The sequence below is a fragment of the Cynocephalus volans genome, chromosome 12 (genome assembly GCF_027409185.1).
Source record: "Cynocephalus volans isolate mCynVol1 chromosome 12, mCynVol1.pri, whole genome shotgun sequence".
NCBI lineage: Eukaryota > Metazoa > Chordata > Mammalia > Dermoptera > Cynocephalidae > Cynocephalus > Cynocephalus volans.
In genome coordinates this window covers 52,216,460-52,234,751 of record NC_084471.1, presented here as the reverse complement: position 1 = coordinate 52,234,751, position 18,292 = coordinate 52,216,460, and the positions used below count along the sequence as shown (strand labels likewise).

Genomic DNA, 18,292 nt, shown 5'->3' with positions numbered 1-18,292 from the left:
CAATAAAATAGACAAATTATTGACAAGGCTAATCAAGGGACAAAGAAAACCCAAATGCATAATATTTGGAATGAGTTAAGTGATATGACAACAGATGAAATAAATGTAAATTATGATAAAATACTACACACACCTCTAACCAAGTATGTTAGATTTAAGACATTTAAGAGAAATGGACAATTTTCTATGAAAACAAAGGCCAAACAGTGATTCAAGAAGAGAAAATCTGAATAGTTTACCAACCATGACTTTAGAGAAGTCATCAAAGAACCTTCTGTGCCTGCAAAGCACAAAAGTCCTTACATATCAATTAGAAAAAGCAAGTACAACAGAAAACGGGCGGAGAACAGAAACAGGCAATTCACCAAATAGCTCATCCAATAAGCTTATGAAAGAATGTTTGTTCAACTCATTGGAAATCAAAAAACTACAAATAAAAAGCAGAGTTTCTCACTATTTCTTTTTTGTCCAATTGTTGAAGATAACCTATATTTGGCTTGAGGGAGAGTAAGGAAAGGAAAGTCATTTTTATATTGTAGCAGTGTGAATATAAATTTGCGTAACCTTCTTAGAGACTAATTAGGGAGTATATACCCAAAGTTTATTATGTCTCCTCCACCTCCAGAAATTTGAACTTGGGCTGGATATTTGATGCTATTAAGGTATTACTGCTAAGCCTCTTTGGAGTGAAAATAGTATTTTGGTAATACAGGAAAACGTACTTTTTAAAAGTTTCACCTAAGTATTCGGGGTCGAAAAAGATGTGATGTCTGTAGACTACTTTAAAATATGTAAGAAAATTTCAAGCAAATATGCCAAAATACTGTTAAATCTACATTATAAGTGTATGAGTGTTCATCATACTCTCTCTTCTTCTGTATGTTTGGATTTTTTAAGTAAAATGTCTCAAAATGTCCTTTCAGTCAGCACTGCTTTCCCCTCTGGCGAGGCCAGCATCTGCCTCTGACGTCAAATTGGCCAACGGCCTCTGCACAGCCAATTCCTCAAGCTTGAGAGAAGCTGTCTAGTAAGTCTAGTCAACAGAGACAGTAAATAATAAAACATCAAGACAGGAGTCCCAGACTGGCCCAATCGGTCGCCGTTAAGCAACCAAGAGATAGGAACCAAAGATGCGGCGTTCCGCCCCCCCCAGAGCCCAACGCGCCTGCGCAGGCGAGGCCTCTCAACCGATGGCTCGGGGCGGAAGCGCTGGCGCCCCGAGTCACGTGGCCGCGGGCGGGGATGGGGCGGGGCGCGTGATGTGCTGCCGTGTCTTCGCCAGCTCAAAGAGCGGCGGCGGAGCATGTGTACGAGGCTGTTGCTCTTCCGGGATCCGACCCGTGCATGCTTCTCCCGAGCTGGACCGTAAGGCCAGCGCCTGCAAGGACGCGGCGGTGGAGGGGAAGGACGGCCGGAGACAGGCCGGGCACCCGTCTCCGGGGCTGGACGGCCCAGGCTTGGCGGGGGTCGCCGCTGGGCCGGCGGCGGGGATCATGGCATCGCTAGCGGACCGAGTGAGAGGCAGAGGACGAATCGCCGCCGGGCTCCTGTTCAACCTGCTGGTGTCCATCTGTATCGTGTTCCTCAACAAATGGATCTATGTGCACCACGGCTTCCCCAATATGAGCCTGACCTTGGTGCACTTCGTGGTCACCTGGTTGGGCTTGTACATCTGCCAGAAGCTGGACATCTTCGCCCCCAAAAGTCTGCCGCCTTCCAAGCTTCTCCTCCTGGCCCTCAGCTTCTGTGGCTTTGTAGTCTTCACTAACCTCTCTCTGCAGAACAACACCATAGGCACCTATCAGCTGGCCAAGGCCATGACCACGCCGGTGATCATAGCCATCCAGACCTTCTGCTACCAGAAAAGCTTCTCCATTAGAATACAGCTCACGCTGGTGAGTAGCTTCGGCTTCCCGAGGGGCGTCTCTAACCGCCCACCTCCTGGACCGGCTTTCTCCTCGGAAAATGTGAATGCACATTGTTTAACCTTGCTATTTCCCATCATCTTGAAATCCACAAATGAATCAAGTTGACCATGTAAACTTCAGGCTTATTTGGGGGAAGGGAAAAAAGCTATCTTGGCACTCTTTTGGGCTCTTAACCAGGAAAAGTGTGCTGGTGTGAGTTTGAGTAACTACCGCTTGGAATTTTTTGTTTTTTTTGTTTGCTTGTTTTTGGCGGCTGGTGGGTATGGGGATCCAAACCCTTGACCGTGGTGTTATCACCACCACGCTCTAACCAAGTAAGCTAACCGGCCAGCCCTGATGGAAATCTCTCAATGCTGTGATTAGTAAGGAGAGAAAACTGTATTGGATGGTGCAACCAAGGTATCAAACAGAATGTCTGCAAAAGCTCAAACCGAAAACAGCCCTACTCCCCAAGGGGAAGTAAACCATGTATGATAAACATGAAAGGGATTACCGTAAAGTATGTCTCAGAATATGTCTGCAGAGACATAGTGTAGAGGTGTTTGCATCTTTAAATAGAAAGAGATAGACTAAAATAGTTTCAGTACTTAGTAATCTGTAATATTTAAGATTTTAGTGCTTTTTTGTCATACATTTATCTCTGTCCATATGCTGTTTAGGCACTTGTTTGGGGATTCATTTATTCACTTGTGCATGCATGTGGTATTTGCTTGCAAAGTGCAGTGCATCGACTCATTTTACCCCAAGTTTAAAATAGAATTAAATGTGAACATCATATATTGATTCTGTATGAATTCTATATGAATTGTTCTATTTCACGTTTAGGAAATAGGATTAACAATGTTTTCTCCAATGAAAAAAAGAAACATGTATACAGGTACATTGTTTTCCAGTTATGTGTTTGTGATTAGCCTGGTAAGACACCGTGAAAGGAATTCTAAATTTATGTCTCTTGAATTTAATCTGAACAACATCTACTCTTTTTCTTTGCAGATTCCTATAACTTTAGGTGTAATCCTAAATTCTTATTACGATGTGAAGTTTAATTTCCTTGGAATGGTGTTTGCTGCTCTTGGTGTTTTAGTTACATCCCTTTATCAAGTGGTTGGTAATTTTTTTTTCTTTATGTGCCTTTTTAGCAGATTTCATAAATTTTGAAGCTGTATCCCAAGGTTTAGAAAATACAGTATAGAGACAATAGACTGTTGGGAAGAAGGCATAATTGCATAAATTGTCTGACTCAAGGTGAAGAGAAGAAAGGAGACAAACGTGGGTGTATGATGCTCACCAAATACCTACCTGTTTGTAAGTGTATAATACCCATGCTTAACACTCTGAGTTTGGGGAGAAGTTATATTATTTTCTGGGAAATCTTTACAAAATGAGTAGTAAGACTTTCTACTTCCTAAGTTCATTGTTTGTGTTTATCATTTACTTTTGAATTGTAACATTGCTGTGAAGGAGTGGATACACTTCCAGAAATTTGAACAGGAAAGGAAAATTTCAGATTTATAGACTTTTTTTTGCTTCAAAAATATGCTTAAAAATAAGCTGCTATACAGCTTGTATATTGGCTTTTAATAATTTGTCTGGATCAGTAGAGTATTTTCTAGCAACGGGTATTTCACTTCGTGTGCAAGCACAGTGCCTTGCCTCTAGTAGGCATTCATTAAAAATCTGTTCATGGATTCACTCATGTCATTACCATAAAATCCCAACAAAGATATTTTTTGTTTCTTATGTAGTGAGGAAAAATACTTGGTGTAGGGTACAGTGAAACAGTATTCTCTCTATACTGAAAACCTTGGTCTGGAAATTCTGGGTGTGCCTGCATGGGGAATCAGCCAAAATGTTTAACCAATTTTACTTTTTTCACAAATATCCCCTGGTCATAAAGTAAGGCATTCTTGTTAGGAATGTTAGAAGTTCGGTAATATAGCCCTAGCATCTCAACCTTTCTGCTAGTAATCATTCCAGAAACATTGATATGAAAAAATAACTTTAGTTGAGTACATTTTTTAGTGCCAGAGAAGCAGTTTAAATAAAGGAGGAGACCAGTGGCATGAAAGGATGGAGCACCCCCTCAGTCCTGTTTCTTGGCTCCATGATATTCTGTCTTTTAGTACAGAATGATAAGAGGAAGCTCAGCTTTGTGCTTCAAAAAAATTATATTTGGCTGCACTTCAGTGAGTTTAGATTTTGTTACTAGATACAGTAAGTGAACATTTCTGTTTATCTTTCTTGTAAATGCACCTTTTTCTGCATAGTATGGGTTAAATATTTGTTAAATATAGCAAGAATTTTTGTTTGAATATTAGAATTTCTTATACTCTTTATACATAATTTCAATTTCACAGTCATCACTGTCCATGTCAATATGACCATTTTTGTTCAGACTAGTCTCAAAATTGCTATGGATTAGAATAAAAGGATTCTATATCCCTAAGGTAGATATTTGAAATGAGATTGACCAAGGAATGATTGTAGACTAATTAATGGGCAAAGTTTCTATTATCAGTAAATGGTAAAAGTACTATTACAGAATAGATATATTCGAAAAACATTCCTTTTAAAGAAAATTGTATCTGCTCTTTGTATCTGGTATAGTTTCTAAGTTATTTTTCTTATGCTGCTGGGGACATTAAAAGGAGTTAAAAGATGAGCAATCAGCTCTTAGCGTTAGTTGTATAAATATGGTTGACTCATTCATTCCGCAGACATCTTTTCTGCTTTATGCTCAGCCTTGAGGATACAAAGATGAAAAACAGCTATAATACAACACTGTAGAAACACACGTGGACAGCTAGTCACAGTAGTATACCTCAGGGTGCAAGGGAAGTTCTGAGGAACACCTAGGAAGAAGTGGCAGCTCTACAAGAGGGGTGGTAAGGTAAGACTTTAGGGGAAAGTAAACAATTTAAATTGAAGGATGCATAGAAGTTTGCTCAGCAGTGAAATATAGCAGGTCTTTCCCTGCAATATGTGTGAAAGTACAGAGCATTTTTGGAGAACCTGATTTGTTTGGTGAGGCTAGACTAGGTTCTTTGTGGAAAGACCAGGCTGAGGTGAGGAGTGGGTGAGACCAGATGGCAGAGGCTTGAAAGTGGAGCTAAGGAAGGTGTATTTATTCTGAAGGGAGTTTAGGTTGGAGAGTGACTTGATCGTTCTCTGTGTTTAAGAAAAATAACTCTGGTGGCAATGAAGGGTGGATACAAGAAGGAAGGAGGGGTAAGCAGTTAGGAAGCCATCTGTGCTTCAAGGGCAGTTAGGAAGTGCCTGGGCCAGGGCAGTGACAGTGGACGTGGAAAGGCGAAAAGACATTCCAGAGACCTTTTGCAGGAGGAATTAGCAGGACCACACTAAGTGTAAGAATGAAGGAAGTGAGGGGCCTGGTCCTGGGGGAGATGATACCATTGATTATTGGAGAGACGCAAGAGGAGCTCATTTGTGGAAGTGATGAGCATGATTTTAAGCAGTTTTCCTGCAGATTATCTAAGTGACAATGGCTGGGAAGCTGTTGACAATGTGAGGCTAAGGATGCTCAGGAAGGAGGTCATCTGTAGATGTCAGCAGGGAGATAAAAGAGGAAGGCCAGCCATCTACCTTCAAAATAGTAAGTGAAGGAGCCTGTGAGGGAAGAGAGCAAACCAGCTGGCCGGCTTTTCCGAGAGAAATTTGCAGCTTCTGCAAAGAGGTCCTGCAGGAAGAGGGTCGAGGGGAGTCCTTTGGATGTGGCCAGTAGAGGTGACGGTGCCCTTTAGGAGAGCGTTGGAGGGGTGGTGGGCAGAAGCCAGGCTGCACTGCAGTGAGGGACAGTGGAGGTCCAAGAGTCACCTCCATTCTGGGTAGTTCTGTGACGGAGGCATGCAGCCACCAAGGGAGGCCAGGAAAGGAGAGAAGGGGCCGGCGTACACTCTGCATGCGTCCTTGTTCTCTGCAGTGCCCCAGGAACGGAAGAATCAATCCTTTGTCCTTCATAGTCACAGAAGACGCTTAGTTAAGGCTGCAGGAGTATGGTTCACATTTCCTGCTCTTGTATTTTTGTCTTGGTGAATTTCTACAGACTTAGAGTTTATGTAACAGGATACCCAGGCCTACAGGAAAAAGAGGGATTTAAAAGAAGTTATTCAAAAGCCTGGCTGTTCTTGCCACATCTTATTCCAGTCATCCTATTAAACTTTCTTCAAAGCCTCCTTTTCAGTCATATTTGTGAAGCATTTTGAGGACTAAGGGGATCTGAGGTTTTGAGATGTTATTTCTACTGAATGATGCAGTATTTTAGGGTTTGTGATTATCTAATGTATCTGGGTACATTGGTGGGGGATGGGGGATACTCCCCACAGAAAAGTCATCTGTAGAGAAAAAAATTGCTTCCGTCGATCGGGTTTTCTAAAGGGACTGAAAAGACCACATACCTTTCGAGCCATGCACATTGGCAGCCACCTGGGATAACTGAGATTCCAGTCAATCTGTCCATCTCTAACCTGCCCCACGTTTCTAGTCTTCCCCCTTTTTTGGCCATTTTTAGAAAGAAATGAAGTCTGGCACTGCGTCTGTATGCCTCCTTATCCCCTAAATTTCCATTCCTGCCTTATCTTCCCAAGATCCCTGATGCTTGTGGGCCCTTATATGTATTTACTTTTTCTTATTTACTAGGATCAGCAGGGAAGAGAGGATTTTTCTCCCCCTTCTAAGGAATTGTGAAAAAAATAGATTATCGGAAATTGAATTTATAGAGCTCCTTTCATCCAAGGTGCTTAAAGGGCATTCATATATCTTATTGATCTTTGAAATCTTATAGAATAATTAGGCATTTCCTCTTCCCCCCCCCCCGCACCCCACATTCCCAACTTTGTGGCTATAGTTGCATCTTTGATTAAGTGATGCTATTTCTTTTGTGCCTGACTTGTTTTATTTCCTGATTTTCAGTGGGTAGGAGCCAAACAGCATGAATTGCAAGTAAACTCAATGCAGCTCCTGTACTACCAGGCTCCGATGTCGTCTGCCATGTTGCTGTTCGCCGTGCCCTTCTTTGAGCCAGTGTTTGGAGAGGGAGGAATACTTGGTCCCTGGTCAGTTTCTGCTTTGGTAAGTTCTAATTTGTTTTGGTGTCTAAGAAACAGCATAATAATCCCTCCATTGTTAATGCAATTTTAAGTTTTCGGAGCACTATCTCAGATCCATTCTCACTTTTAATCTTCATAATCACACTTTAAGGAAGGCAAAGTAAGGATTATTTTTTAGATGAAGAAACTGAGTCCCAGAAAGGTGAAGGGACTTGTCTAGGGTAAGACCATGACTCAGTGGCAAAACCAGGACTGCAATTCAGGTCTTCACATGCCTGGTTACTGTTCTGTCCATGCCAAACTATAACCCACAAATAATGTGGGCATTTTATTTTAATTTTGTTTTTATCAAGGAAAATATAGTTTTATTGGTTTTCTTTTAATATAAATAGTATATGCTTGTTGTATAGATTTTGAACATATATAAAAATGTAAACAAAGTGAAGGCCCCTAGAAACCTACCATACTAAGATAATCTCCTGTACAGTTTTGGAGATGATCATTTCATGGATCTCTGTTATGTACAGACATAGATACACATGCATGTCTCTGTGTATACTTTTATATAATGGAATCATATCATATATGCTGTTTTTATTGCAGATTTTTTTTCCCCAGCCCTACCCATATGCACTTCAGCATCCCATTACCCCATAAGTGTCCCTTGAAGTAGGTCATGCTAACATTCTGGTATTTGTTCTTCCATATTTTTCTCCATGCACACATACAGACACACTCTTGCACACATATATACATAAATTAAACATATGTTTCTTTAACAAAAGTAGGATCATTTTACACTTGCTTTTCTGTATCTTGCTTTTTTTATTTAATATCTCATAAAAATCTCTCCAGATCATTCTTTTTGTTGTCTGCAATTATACCTTTTGGGTATTCGCTTTTTTCCCCAGTTCTTGACCACTGTGAACAGTGGTGTGATAAACATGTTGTACATGTGTCCCCATGTACTGATAGTATTTTGCCTGTGGAATAGAGTCCTTGAAATGGAATTGGTAGATCAAAAGTTTATGTACTTTGGAGACTTTTTTTTTTTTTTTTTTTTTACAGCTGTCTGGTACAGGGAACTTTGGCAACATTTTAAGTTAGAAAGTATAATCCACCTGTGTCTTACTTCAGGCTGCTATAACAAAACTACTACGGACTGGATGGCTTAAGAAGCAAACGTTTATTTCTCACAGTTCTGGAGGTTGGAAGTCTGAGATCAGGGTGCAGCATCCCTGGGTTCCTGGCAAGGGCCCTCTTCCTGGTCTAGGTGTTAGTCTTCTGGTCGTATCCTTACCTGACAGGAAGAGAGGGAAGAAAGCTCTCTTATCTCTCTTCTTATGAGGACACTTAATTCCATTTATGAGGGCTCTACCCTTATGACTTAGTCACCTCCCAAGGGCCCCACTTCCTAATACCATCACATTGGGGGTTAGGATTTCAACATATGTGTTTTGGGGGAACACAAATGTTCAGTCCATGAGACCTTACTTATTAGGAATTTCTGCTTCCCACTATAACCTTTGGAACACAGTCGGTGGGAATGTGTCTTTTGTTGGTGGTGTTATCAAACACTTATACAGCCCTTACTCTGTTCCAGGCACTATTTGAAGCACTTTGCAAATATTATTTATTCCTTATAACTTTATTAGGTGGATACTATTGTTAGCCCTATTTTTATTGATAAGGAAACTGAAATACAGAGAGTTAAGTAACTGGCCTGAGATCCTACAGCTAATAAGCAGAGCCAAAATTAGAATCCATGCATTCTGGCTCCAAAGTCATTCAAAAGCCCTCTGCTATTGTATTAGTCCATTTCTGTTGCTTATAACAAAATTACCTGGAACTGGGTGATTTATAAAGACAGTGAAATGTATTGCTTACAGTTTCTGAGGCTGGGAAGTCCAAAGTCCATCTGGTGGTGGTGACAGTGACCCAGGGGTCTCACATTGCAAGATGGTGGAAGCAGAGTGAGCAGAGAGCAAGACAGACACTCCTCTTTTGAAGCCCTCAGAACCATACTCCTGACCATCATTTTTAATCCATTCACTACTGCACAGTCCTACAATCCGATCACCTCTTCAAGGCCCCACCTTTCCATTACCGTAATAGGATTTCCTACTAACAATCACAGTGGGGGCTAAGTTTCTAATACATAAAACATGGGTGATACAATTCAAGCTTCACTGAGATTTGTGGGGACATAATTCAGTCCACTACAGCTATGCTGCCCACATAGACCAATAGTTGTTCCAGGTTCATATACTCTTTTTTTCTAAAATAGAAGTCATTGGACCATCTCTTGGGTAATATTTCCTCTGACTCTACAAAACTTCTAGCCATCTTGGTTGTCTGGTCTCCAAAACATTGCAGCTTAGACATCTTAAACTAGAAGGAAAGAGGCTTTCTGCCATAGCCCTCTGACAGGTTTTTAAAAAAGGAAAGCAATAGAAAGGCCATTTTAAAAAGTCAAAAGAAACTAAGAGGTCAGCAGGGTGAGGCCATTTAGTATGAGGGAAAGTCACCTTCATTACTTAATGTCTCTGGGGGATATCACTGACTCAAAGTAGAGTATGTAATTGTGTTTTTAATTATGTGCCAAGTCATCAAGAAATAGGTATGTAACATTCTGTGAATTCAATAAAATTAACAGTGCTATATTTTTGATATATTTCTAGAAACAGTTTTTAAAATGTTTAAGGAGCAAGTTTTTCTTAGTTGAATATTTAACCAACCTCACTGATGTAGATCAAATGAAGTGTTACTCCAGGGTCCAGATCCTCTGGTTATCTTATGGCTGGACTGTAAAAACTGATAAAACCAGGCTGGCTGGTTGGCTCAGTTGGTTATAGCACAGCCTTGTAACACCAAGGTCAAGGGTTTGGATCCCCATTTTGGTCAGCCACCAAAAAAAACAAACAAACCTGATAAGACCTATGTAAGACAGAAAGTATCTTCAAATATGTCGTGTATTCTTTAGAACTTAAACTTATTAATAATTTAAATCATAACTAACATTTTATTTAAATTCTCTTGAGAAATAGAAAATGATTTCATAACTTTTTATATAAAATTGTGGAGTGAGTTTGAACAGAACTTTGTGTGTGTGTACAGTAGTACAGCCCATTTGTCCGCCTCTCCTCAACCGAGTTGGTGTATCCCCTGTCCTGTGAACAAGCTTTGTGCTTTCATGCCTCCACACTTTTACCTGTGATGTTCCCTCTGTTTGGAACCCTATTCCTCTTCTTTTTAAAATCTAAACATGTTTTTGAGATCCAAAGACTTCTTTCTATCCCAACTCCAAATGATCTCTCCTGCCTTAAGATTCATGTAGAACCTATCGTTTGTTTGCCTATCAATGAGGTAGAATCCAAGACTCTCTCTTATCATTGCCTGAGCTGTAAAACTTGTATTTCTTGTATTTTTCTTTCATGTGATTGAGAGGTAGCAAAGCAGAGTGGGTTAAGAGTGGGGACTCCAGAACCAGACTGTCTGGGTTTAAATCTCAGCACTGCCGCTTACTAGCTGTGTGATCTAGGCAAATTACTTGATTTCTCTGTGATCTCTTTTCTCATCTGTGAAAAGGAATAATATTTTTACACCTACCTCATGGGTGATTAAATGAGTTAATACATGTAAAACATTTAGAACAGTTCTTGGCACATAAGTGTTATGTAAGTGTAAGCTGTGATTATCATGATTTTTATTATGTTCTCAAATAGTTTCTAAGCTCTTTGAGCACAGGAACTTTGTACATATTATGTTCCTCACAAGGCCTGGCCTAAATGTGTAGCTATCCAATGAATGCTTATTGATTTCATTTAAATAAGAATAAAAATAATTTAAATAAGAAAACAAATTTTTCAATAGAAAAAGATCTGGAAGGATATATACAGAGATGTTAACAAGTATGGGCAGTTGGAATTATAAGAATTCCATGTACTCTTTGCTTATCTTTATTTTCTGATATTTCTGTAATGCATGTATATTACTTTTTTAGTAAAACATTATTACAAAATATTTTTTCTTTAAATGAATAAGAAAAATGAAACTGGAAATTCACATTCAGAGATAGGAACATTACTGCAGAATTTTCCACTGATCCTTGTGGACAATATTGCATTTCTGAACACTGTTTATTCTGCTCTTTTACCCTCAATTCTTTCTGTCTCTCAAATTGATTCTCTCTTCTTCTGATCTTATTTTTAATGGTTGATATTTGAGTTTTGAAAAATGCCTAATGAAATGTATATTTACTTGGTGATTATTATTGTAGTGCTTTGCATTAATGATTCTTTTGGATTTTTCGTAGCTTATGGTGCTGCTATCTGGAGTAATAGCTTTCATGGTGAACCTATCAATTTATTGGATCATTGGGAACACTTCACCAGTCACGTATCCTTTTTATAATAACTTACAGATGCATAGTCTTATATTTTCCAAAACTGTCACATTCATTGCCAGAGTGTCACACTAACTGTTGCACGGCCTGAATGAGTGAGTTTTTAGTCATAATTTTACTGTATCTTTCCACACTAGAATCTATAGAATTTTAAAGAAATATGAATTGAGGAAATGGGTTGGCTTTCTATATCATGAATGTTTTTGAGTTTTCTTAAGTGATATGGTGACCTGTACCCTGATAAAAATTAACTTGTAGCAACATTCCTTGCAGATAGTAGGGTTAAGTAAATATTTGTTTAATGAATAGTGGGGTGGAGGCTTTGAGTTTTCAACCAATTTTCAGTTATCTATAGTAATGAAGCAGAGGTGTGGTTAATCCAAATAACAAAGGATAATTTCAGACCACTGAAGTAATCTCAGGCTTCTGACTTCAGAGTGTGTCTTTGTGCTTAACTGAATATGTGTGTCTGTTTTTCTCAATATTATTTCAAAATAAGAAAGTCATATTTAAGGTCAAACTCAACTGCCCATTTCACCATTCTGCTTGCCGTTCTGTTTCTCTTCGCATTTCACTCTGCCCCTACTCTTAGGCATATGCAAAGAATGGATTTCCCCAGATCAGAGAGGTACTTCATTAACATTTTATTAGAGTGTACTGACTTATATAAATGAGTGAATACTGAGATGTCAACAAAATAAAAAAGTAGCATATTTGCCAACTTTCAATAAATAACCATAGTAATGATAATTTTTAAAAAATCAACACAATAAATGTTTATTACAGGCTGGCTGGTTAGCTGAGTCGGTTAGAACGTGGTGCTGGTAACACCAATGTCAAGGGTTCAGATCCCTATACTGACCAGCCACAAAAAATAAAAATAAATATTTATTTTGTGCTGGGTAATGTTAGAAACATTGTGTGTGTATTATTTAATTTCATTCTCACAACAGCTCTGTGAGGTAAAGTCTATCTTTTTTTTTTTTTTTTTTTTTTTTTTTTACAGAAGAGGAAGCAGGCATAGAGGTTAAATAATTCACTTAAGGCCACACAGCTAAATGTGACATTCAGACTTGAACCCTTGTAGTCTGGTCCCAGAACTTGTGCACCATGCTACCAAATGAAGGTCTCTAAGTATGTTCTCTGATTAAAAACAGTTGTTCATTCAACAGATACTTATCGAATACCCTCTGTAAACCATTCATTGGTTTAATAAATATATTCTGAACATCTACTATATGTCAGGCACTGGGGTATACAATAGTAAACCAAATAGACAAAAATCTTTGCCCTCACAGGCTTAAATTCTGGTGAGGAAGACAGGCTATAAGAAAGAAAAAAATTTAAATGTACATATGCAGTGTTGGATAGTGTTAAGTGTCAAGAAGAAAAAATAAAACAGGAAAGAGGATGTGAAAGGTTGGGGACAAGGTTGAAGTTTTAGGTAGGGTAGTCAGGATGGCCTCAACAGAAAGATGACTTTGGAGTAAAGACCTGCAGGAAATGGAGTTGCTCCATGCAGATTGGGAGAGAAGAACCAGGAACAACAAGGAAGCCTGTGTGGTTGGACAGGATGAGCAGAGGAGGGAATGCAGTAGACTCTGAGCGGTAACAGGAATCAGACTGAGTACAGTTTTACATAAGGACTGTTACTGTGAGTGAGATGGGAAGCCATTAGAGTTTTGAGCAGAGAAGCGACATAATTTTACTTATATTCTACTAGATTCACTCAGGGCTACTGTGTTGAGAATAGACTAAAACGGGATTTCTCAACCTAAATGCTGTTGGCCTTTTGGGCAGGACAGTTCTTTGTTGCGGGGGCCTGTTGTGTACATCCTTGGATGCGTAGCAGCATGGGTGGCCTCTGCCACTAGGTGCCAGCAGAACTCCCTTCCCCAGTTGTGACAAACAGAAATGTCTCCAGACATTGCCCACATGGCATAATCACCCTGTTGAGAACAACTGGGCTAAAAGAGGCAAGAGAAGAAGGGAAACCGTCAGGAGACCACTGCAATATTCTAATTTAGAAATAATGGTGGTTTGTTACCAGAATGGTAGCAGTGGATACAGTGAGAAGTGATTGGGTTCTGGCTATATTTCCAAGTAGAACTAGCAGGTTTTGCTGAACAGTTGGATGTGGGAAATAAGAGGGGAAACAAGGTTGACTCCTTTGGCTTTTGGCCTGAGCACCTGGTAGAGTGGAGTTGCCGTCAACTATGATAGGACAGCCTGAAGGAGGTTTGGGAGTCAGGAGGAAGATCAGGTGCTTGGTTTTGGATATACAAGTCTGAGAATTCAGGGGCGAGTTCTCAGCTGGAGATACTTCAGAGAGTCAGTAGTGTGCAGATGTATTTAAAGTGGTGAGACTGGTTGAGGTTAGCAAGCAAACAAGCAGATGAAGACAAGATGTCTAAAGATTGAGTGCTGGGTCTCTTTAGTGTTTACAATTAGAGATGAGAGAAACTTGGTAGAAGAGGTCAAGAAGGAGCAATGCGAGGTGGAAGGAAGGAGGAGACTGGAGGAGAATCCAAGCGAGGAGGAAGAGGAAATCAGCTGTGTCATGTGCTGCAGGTCAGTGTGAGGAATATTGGCAACAGATGAAGGGGCTAAGTGAGGTGGAAGGCGCTGATGGTTCTTACAAGAACATTCTGAGAATTGGAGCGACAGCCTGATTGGAGCAGAGTGGAGAACTGGACAGAGGAGTTAGAAATACCAAGTATAGACTGCTCTTTTTCTTTTTTTTTTAAATATACAAAAGGATTCACTGAAGAGTTTCTTTAAATTTGCCTTCCCTCAAGTATAAAAATCCTTAAAAGATCATGAACTACTTAAAAGATAGGCTGAGGAGTAAAGAAACGTAAAGCTAAAGTGTTAGAACCAGGGCACTTGAAGATAGCTCATAATTGAAAATAAAGCATGTTTTACTAGGCTCTTAGTATCCTGGGGGAGATCCTCTGTATCTCAGGAAATCACTTCCATCAGATCGAGCCAACACAGGTATCCCCGTGACACAGCCTGTGCTCTCCTGAGGTTTCCAGGCTGCTTGCTTAGAACAGAGGAAAGAGCCTGCGCTCAGAGGTCAGGCAGATCAGGTGTGAACACCCAGCTCTGCCACTACCTGTGGGCCTGAGCTAATTGCGGGAGCTCTCAGAGTCTACTCGGATCGCTTATAAAATGGGAGAAATAATATCTGCAATGTTGGATTGTTGTGTTTGAGAAAATGTGTAAAGCACCTAACATGTTTATTATATGTAAGTACTGCTATTGATAACTATTACTATAGCTAACACCTATGGTGCTTACTATATGCTAAAAAGCTTTACATATATTAACTTATTTAATCCTGAACCCTGTGAGGTAGGTGCTATATTGTCGCCCCTTTTACAGATGAGGAAACCAAGGCACAGAGTGATATTAGGAAGAGTACACAGGGGCATATCATACATCTGAGGAACAATAAAGTACTAATCTATATGGAAAAAGTAATTACATTTAAAATAGGATAAGAAATAATTTTTAAAGGAACTCTGTATTGTGTGTGTACATGTTTAGTTTGTCTTTTAAATAAACAGTGATTTGGAAAAACTTTAATCCAGCTGTGAGTTACTGGAAATATACTAGATTAGAGCATGGACTTTGAAGTTAAATAGACCCATCTGTGATTGGACTCCATCTCTGCCACTTAAGAACTCTGTGATTTGGGGCAAGTTACTTAAAATGCCTGAGCCTCTGCATCTGTGAAATGGGCGAGAGTGCAGTGAAAAGAGCAGTGAGGGCCGATGTGATGCTTCAGTAAGATGGTGTTGCGTAAGCACCTAGCGTAGTGCCTGGCGTGTAGGTGTACTCAGATTGCTCCCTCTCTCTTTCTCCCCTTTTCCTCCTAAACTTGAGCATACTGGGCATGTTTACGTTGAGTCAGTCCTCTTCTGCCTTATCCATGTCACCTTACATGCCAAGGAATGTTTATTAGAAATGCCACCATAAAACATAATAAATTGCTGTAGAATATATTCTCTGTGCCTTGTTCTGAATTTCTTTCTAACTTTATATCATAACCCTTTCTCTTCTTTGGAGAGGTCAACCAGAAGAGTTGAGGCAGTCTTCTCTCTGACTAATCACTAAAACCTACCTGAAGAAACTAGGATTGCCTCAGCCCTTCACTGAAGTTTCTGTTGTTCTTTAGATGGGGAGGGCTGCCGTTCAGTCTATTCCATGCAGTTCTTTCCAGGCACAGGAAGCCTTTGCTTTGCACGTGCGCACGTGTGAATGTGTAAATGTAACGTGTAGCTTGTTATCCTTTTATCCTTAACCAAAAACCTCAGGTATAACATGTTTGGACACTTCAAGTTCTGCATTACTCTATTTGGTGGATACGTTTTATTTAAGGATCCACTGTCAATTAATCAGGCTCTTGGCATTTTATGTACATTATTTGGCATTCTCGCCTATACCCACTTTAAACTTAGTGAACAGGAAGGAAGTAAGAGTAAACTGGTACAACGTCCTTAATAGGGTTTCTGTGGAGAAAAGAAAGTTGCCCCAAGAAGATAAAAAGTGTTGATAAGTGTGCTCATTATTTAAAAAAAAAAAAAAAATTAAAGTGCAAAATTCATTGAATGATTTGCAAGAAATAACGCAAAGAAAATGTTATTGATAAATATGACTTTTTTTAAAAAAAAAAACATTTCTCTAATACCAAAACCAAAATGGTTCCTCTTTTCAAGGACAATTGTGTGAAGTATATAGAATGTTTTGGTTACACAAAATTTAATGTTCTGTAATAATGACAAAGGAATTAGTACTACTATACCACAAATGTGTTGTGGGTTTTCAGTGTTCATATTCTAAGAAAGGACACATGGGACTCCTCTGCTCGCTAGTAGGTTGTTTCCCAATGTAAGATTAATTATAATTTTGATCAGAGTGTTCACGTCAGAATTTAGCTCTAGCATTTCTATTTTAGTTGGTTTAGTTTAACTTCCTGGTTATTTGTAGAAATGAATTCATGAAGTATCACAGACAAAATGACCATAACACAAAATCCGATTCTAAAAGTACTGTTTTTCTAGTAGAAAATTGGTGTAAGAAGTCATATGTTATAAAAAAGAAAAAAACTACAGTTTTTATAGGTCTTGTTTTTATGCTTTCAGTGAACCATAGAAGCTATATGTGAAGTTAAAAAACAAAACAGCCCCATGTTTAAATGGCTCACAGAAAAGACTGTAGATGGACTTGAACAGGTTTGTTTAGCCTGGTAACTGCTATTCCGGCCATTCTGAGCATTACATATTGGCAATTTCTTAATACCACCTCCCGCTACCACTCCTTCCCTGCTACATTTGAGGCATCTGTGGAGCTTTCTGTGGCACTGAAGGATTTGGAGTGAACTACGTCCAGCCTATCTGAGGTGGCCGAGGGAAACTGTAGTGCGGGAAGTCAGTGCAAAAGCTGTCCAAACACTAGGCAGAAACTTGGTGAAAGTATAAGGAAAGATTTGAAAGAGAAGTAGAAAAATAGTTAATATTTAACTATTTTCATGAGTTTTTAAAGGGGTAATTTTTTAAAATTGAGTTATAAGAGGAAATACATCATTTTTACTTAAAGAAATACAGTGCCACATATTCAATTGCAAAATGTATTTCTGCCTTCCACCTTCTTGACATTTGAACATTAAAAGCAGTTGTTGATGATCTTATAAATTGACTGAGACAGATCATTCGTACTGTAATAAATCTTTTTCTAAATGTTATTTATAAACTTTAAGGGAGAAAACAACTCTTAAGAGGACAAACAGCTATATGTACAAAACACACCTTTCATGTAAATGATGGTAATTTTATGTTATGTGTTTTTCACCACAATAAAAAAAGTATACACATGCACACCTGTTTTGGATTTTTAGAATTTTTTCCCTGGCTTGTTTGAAATGTAAAACCTCACTGAAAATCTACTTTGAAGAGTTTCAATTTGTCAGTCTGTTCTGTAATTAGTATTTGTGGTTTCCTGGTTTTGTTTTAAATATTCTTTGGTTCTTCTCAGTTTACAAAGATAATTTTATTGTGCTAAGAAGTATGGATCAGTTTATTTTTACCAGATAAGCCTCGGGTATTACACTTGTTTAAGAAACATTTTCTGTGTATGTTTAAATGAATATAAAATTTTCTCCCAAAAAGCTGGAGAAAAGTGTTTCAGCACAGTGAGGATTATTTGACTTCTGTGCACTGAGAACAGCAGGTTGATTTGTGCCATGTACAAATTCTTACTGTAAACAAAACTTGGTGGCAGGGGGGTGTAAAGATAAATATGACAATAGGAATGCAGTGGGAAGGTCAGAGCAAGACAAGGTGGGGCCCATGTATATAAAGGAATAAAGTATGTACTGAAGTATGTAGTAGAACTAGAATCTGATAAACTTCTTTTTTGCCCTGAAGACAATCATCCACTGGAAAGAAAATTCTTGGAAAAAAAACTGCCGGATGACCAGGACCAAGCACACAGACAAACCATGTTCAGTGTGTTGGAAGAAAACATGCTCTTTTTTTTTTTTTTAACTTTGTTTTTGATTTTGGCAGCTGGCCATGCTGTCCTTTTGTTACTAGTGTAACTGGACTTATTTTTTTATCCTATGTTAAATGACTATTATTTTGCCTATTAAAAATAAAGAAAACCTCTTGCTTTGGCTTGTGTATTGTGTATTAGAGCCAGTGGAAGGATAGCATCTGTATGTACATGCATGGTAGTGCTGGCTTGTCCAGCTCCCAAATATGCAGAATCTCATGAAGGAAAATTCCAGCTCCCTTTGAAATAACATAAAGGAGAAATATTTCTCTGAAATGAAGCAAGCTTTCTCCTGTTTCATTTTTAAAAATATTTCTTTAACCTCGCTCTTTTAA

At 39.0% G+C, this 18,292-nt stretch overlaps 1 protein-coding gene and 1 long non-coding RNA gene across 4 annotated transcripts in view; one reads left to right on the top strand and one right to left on the bottom strand.

The window, feature by feature from the left end:
- Positions 1-1,316: 1,316 nt before the first annotated feature.
- SLC35E3 (solute carrier family 35 member E3) lies at positions 1,317-18,031 on the top strand. 3 transcript variants are annotated; one of them, XM_063075449.1, is made up of 5 exons: positions 1,317-1,895; positions 2,922-3,032; positions 6,858-7,016; positions 11,310-11,392; positions 15,722-16,028. In XM_063075449.1, the coding sequence occupies exons 1-5, from the start codon at positions 1,494-1,496 to the stop codon at positions 15,906-15,908; spliced, it is 942 nt and encodes a 313-aa protein (XP_062931519.1). In that variant the 5' UTR covers positions 1,317-1,493; the 3' UTR covers positions 15,909-16,028. The 3 variants fall into 3 exon arrangements, with proteins under 3 accessions (XP_062931519.1, XP_062931521.1, XP_062931520.1); XM_063075451.1 differs by lacking the exons at positions 11,310-11,392; positions 15,722-16,028 and adding an exon at positions 17,831-18,031; XM_063075450.1 differs by lacking the exon at positions 2,922-3,032.
- LOC134360730 (uncharacterized) overlaps positions 5,679-18,292 on the bottom strand; it is a 36,284-nt gene continuing 23,670 nt past the window's right edge. Inside the window, exons 2-3 of the long non-coding RNA XR_010021349.1 lie at positions 8,192-8,294; positions 5,679-6,022 (exon numbers count right to left, since the gene is read on the bottom strand). This is a non-coding gene — a long non-coding RNA (uncharacterized LOC134360730). The remainder of the gene's footprint in view (positions 6,023-8,191; positions 8,295-18,292) is intronic.

Excerpts from the sequence above, each read along its gene's own strand:
- SLC35E3 (XM_063075449.1), top strand. The coding sequence starts at position 1,494 with ATGGCATCGCTAGCGGACCGAGTGAGAGGCAGAGGACGAATCGCCGCC. Across the intron at positions 1,896-2,921 it reads TTAGAATACAGCTCACGCTG|ATTCCTATAACTTTAGGTGT; the intron begins GTGAGTAGCTTC and ends TTTTCTTTGCAG. Across the intron at positions 7,017-11,309 it reads CCTGGTCAGTTTCTGCTTTG|CTTATGGTGCTGCTATCTGG; the intron begins GTAAGTTCTAAT and ends GATTTTTCGTAG.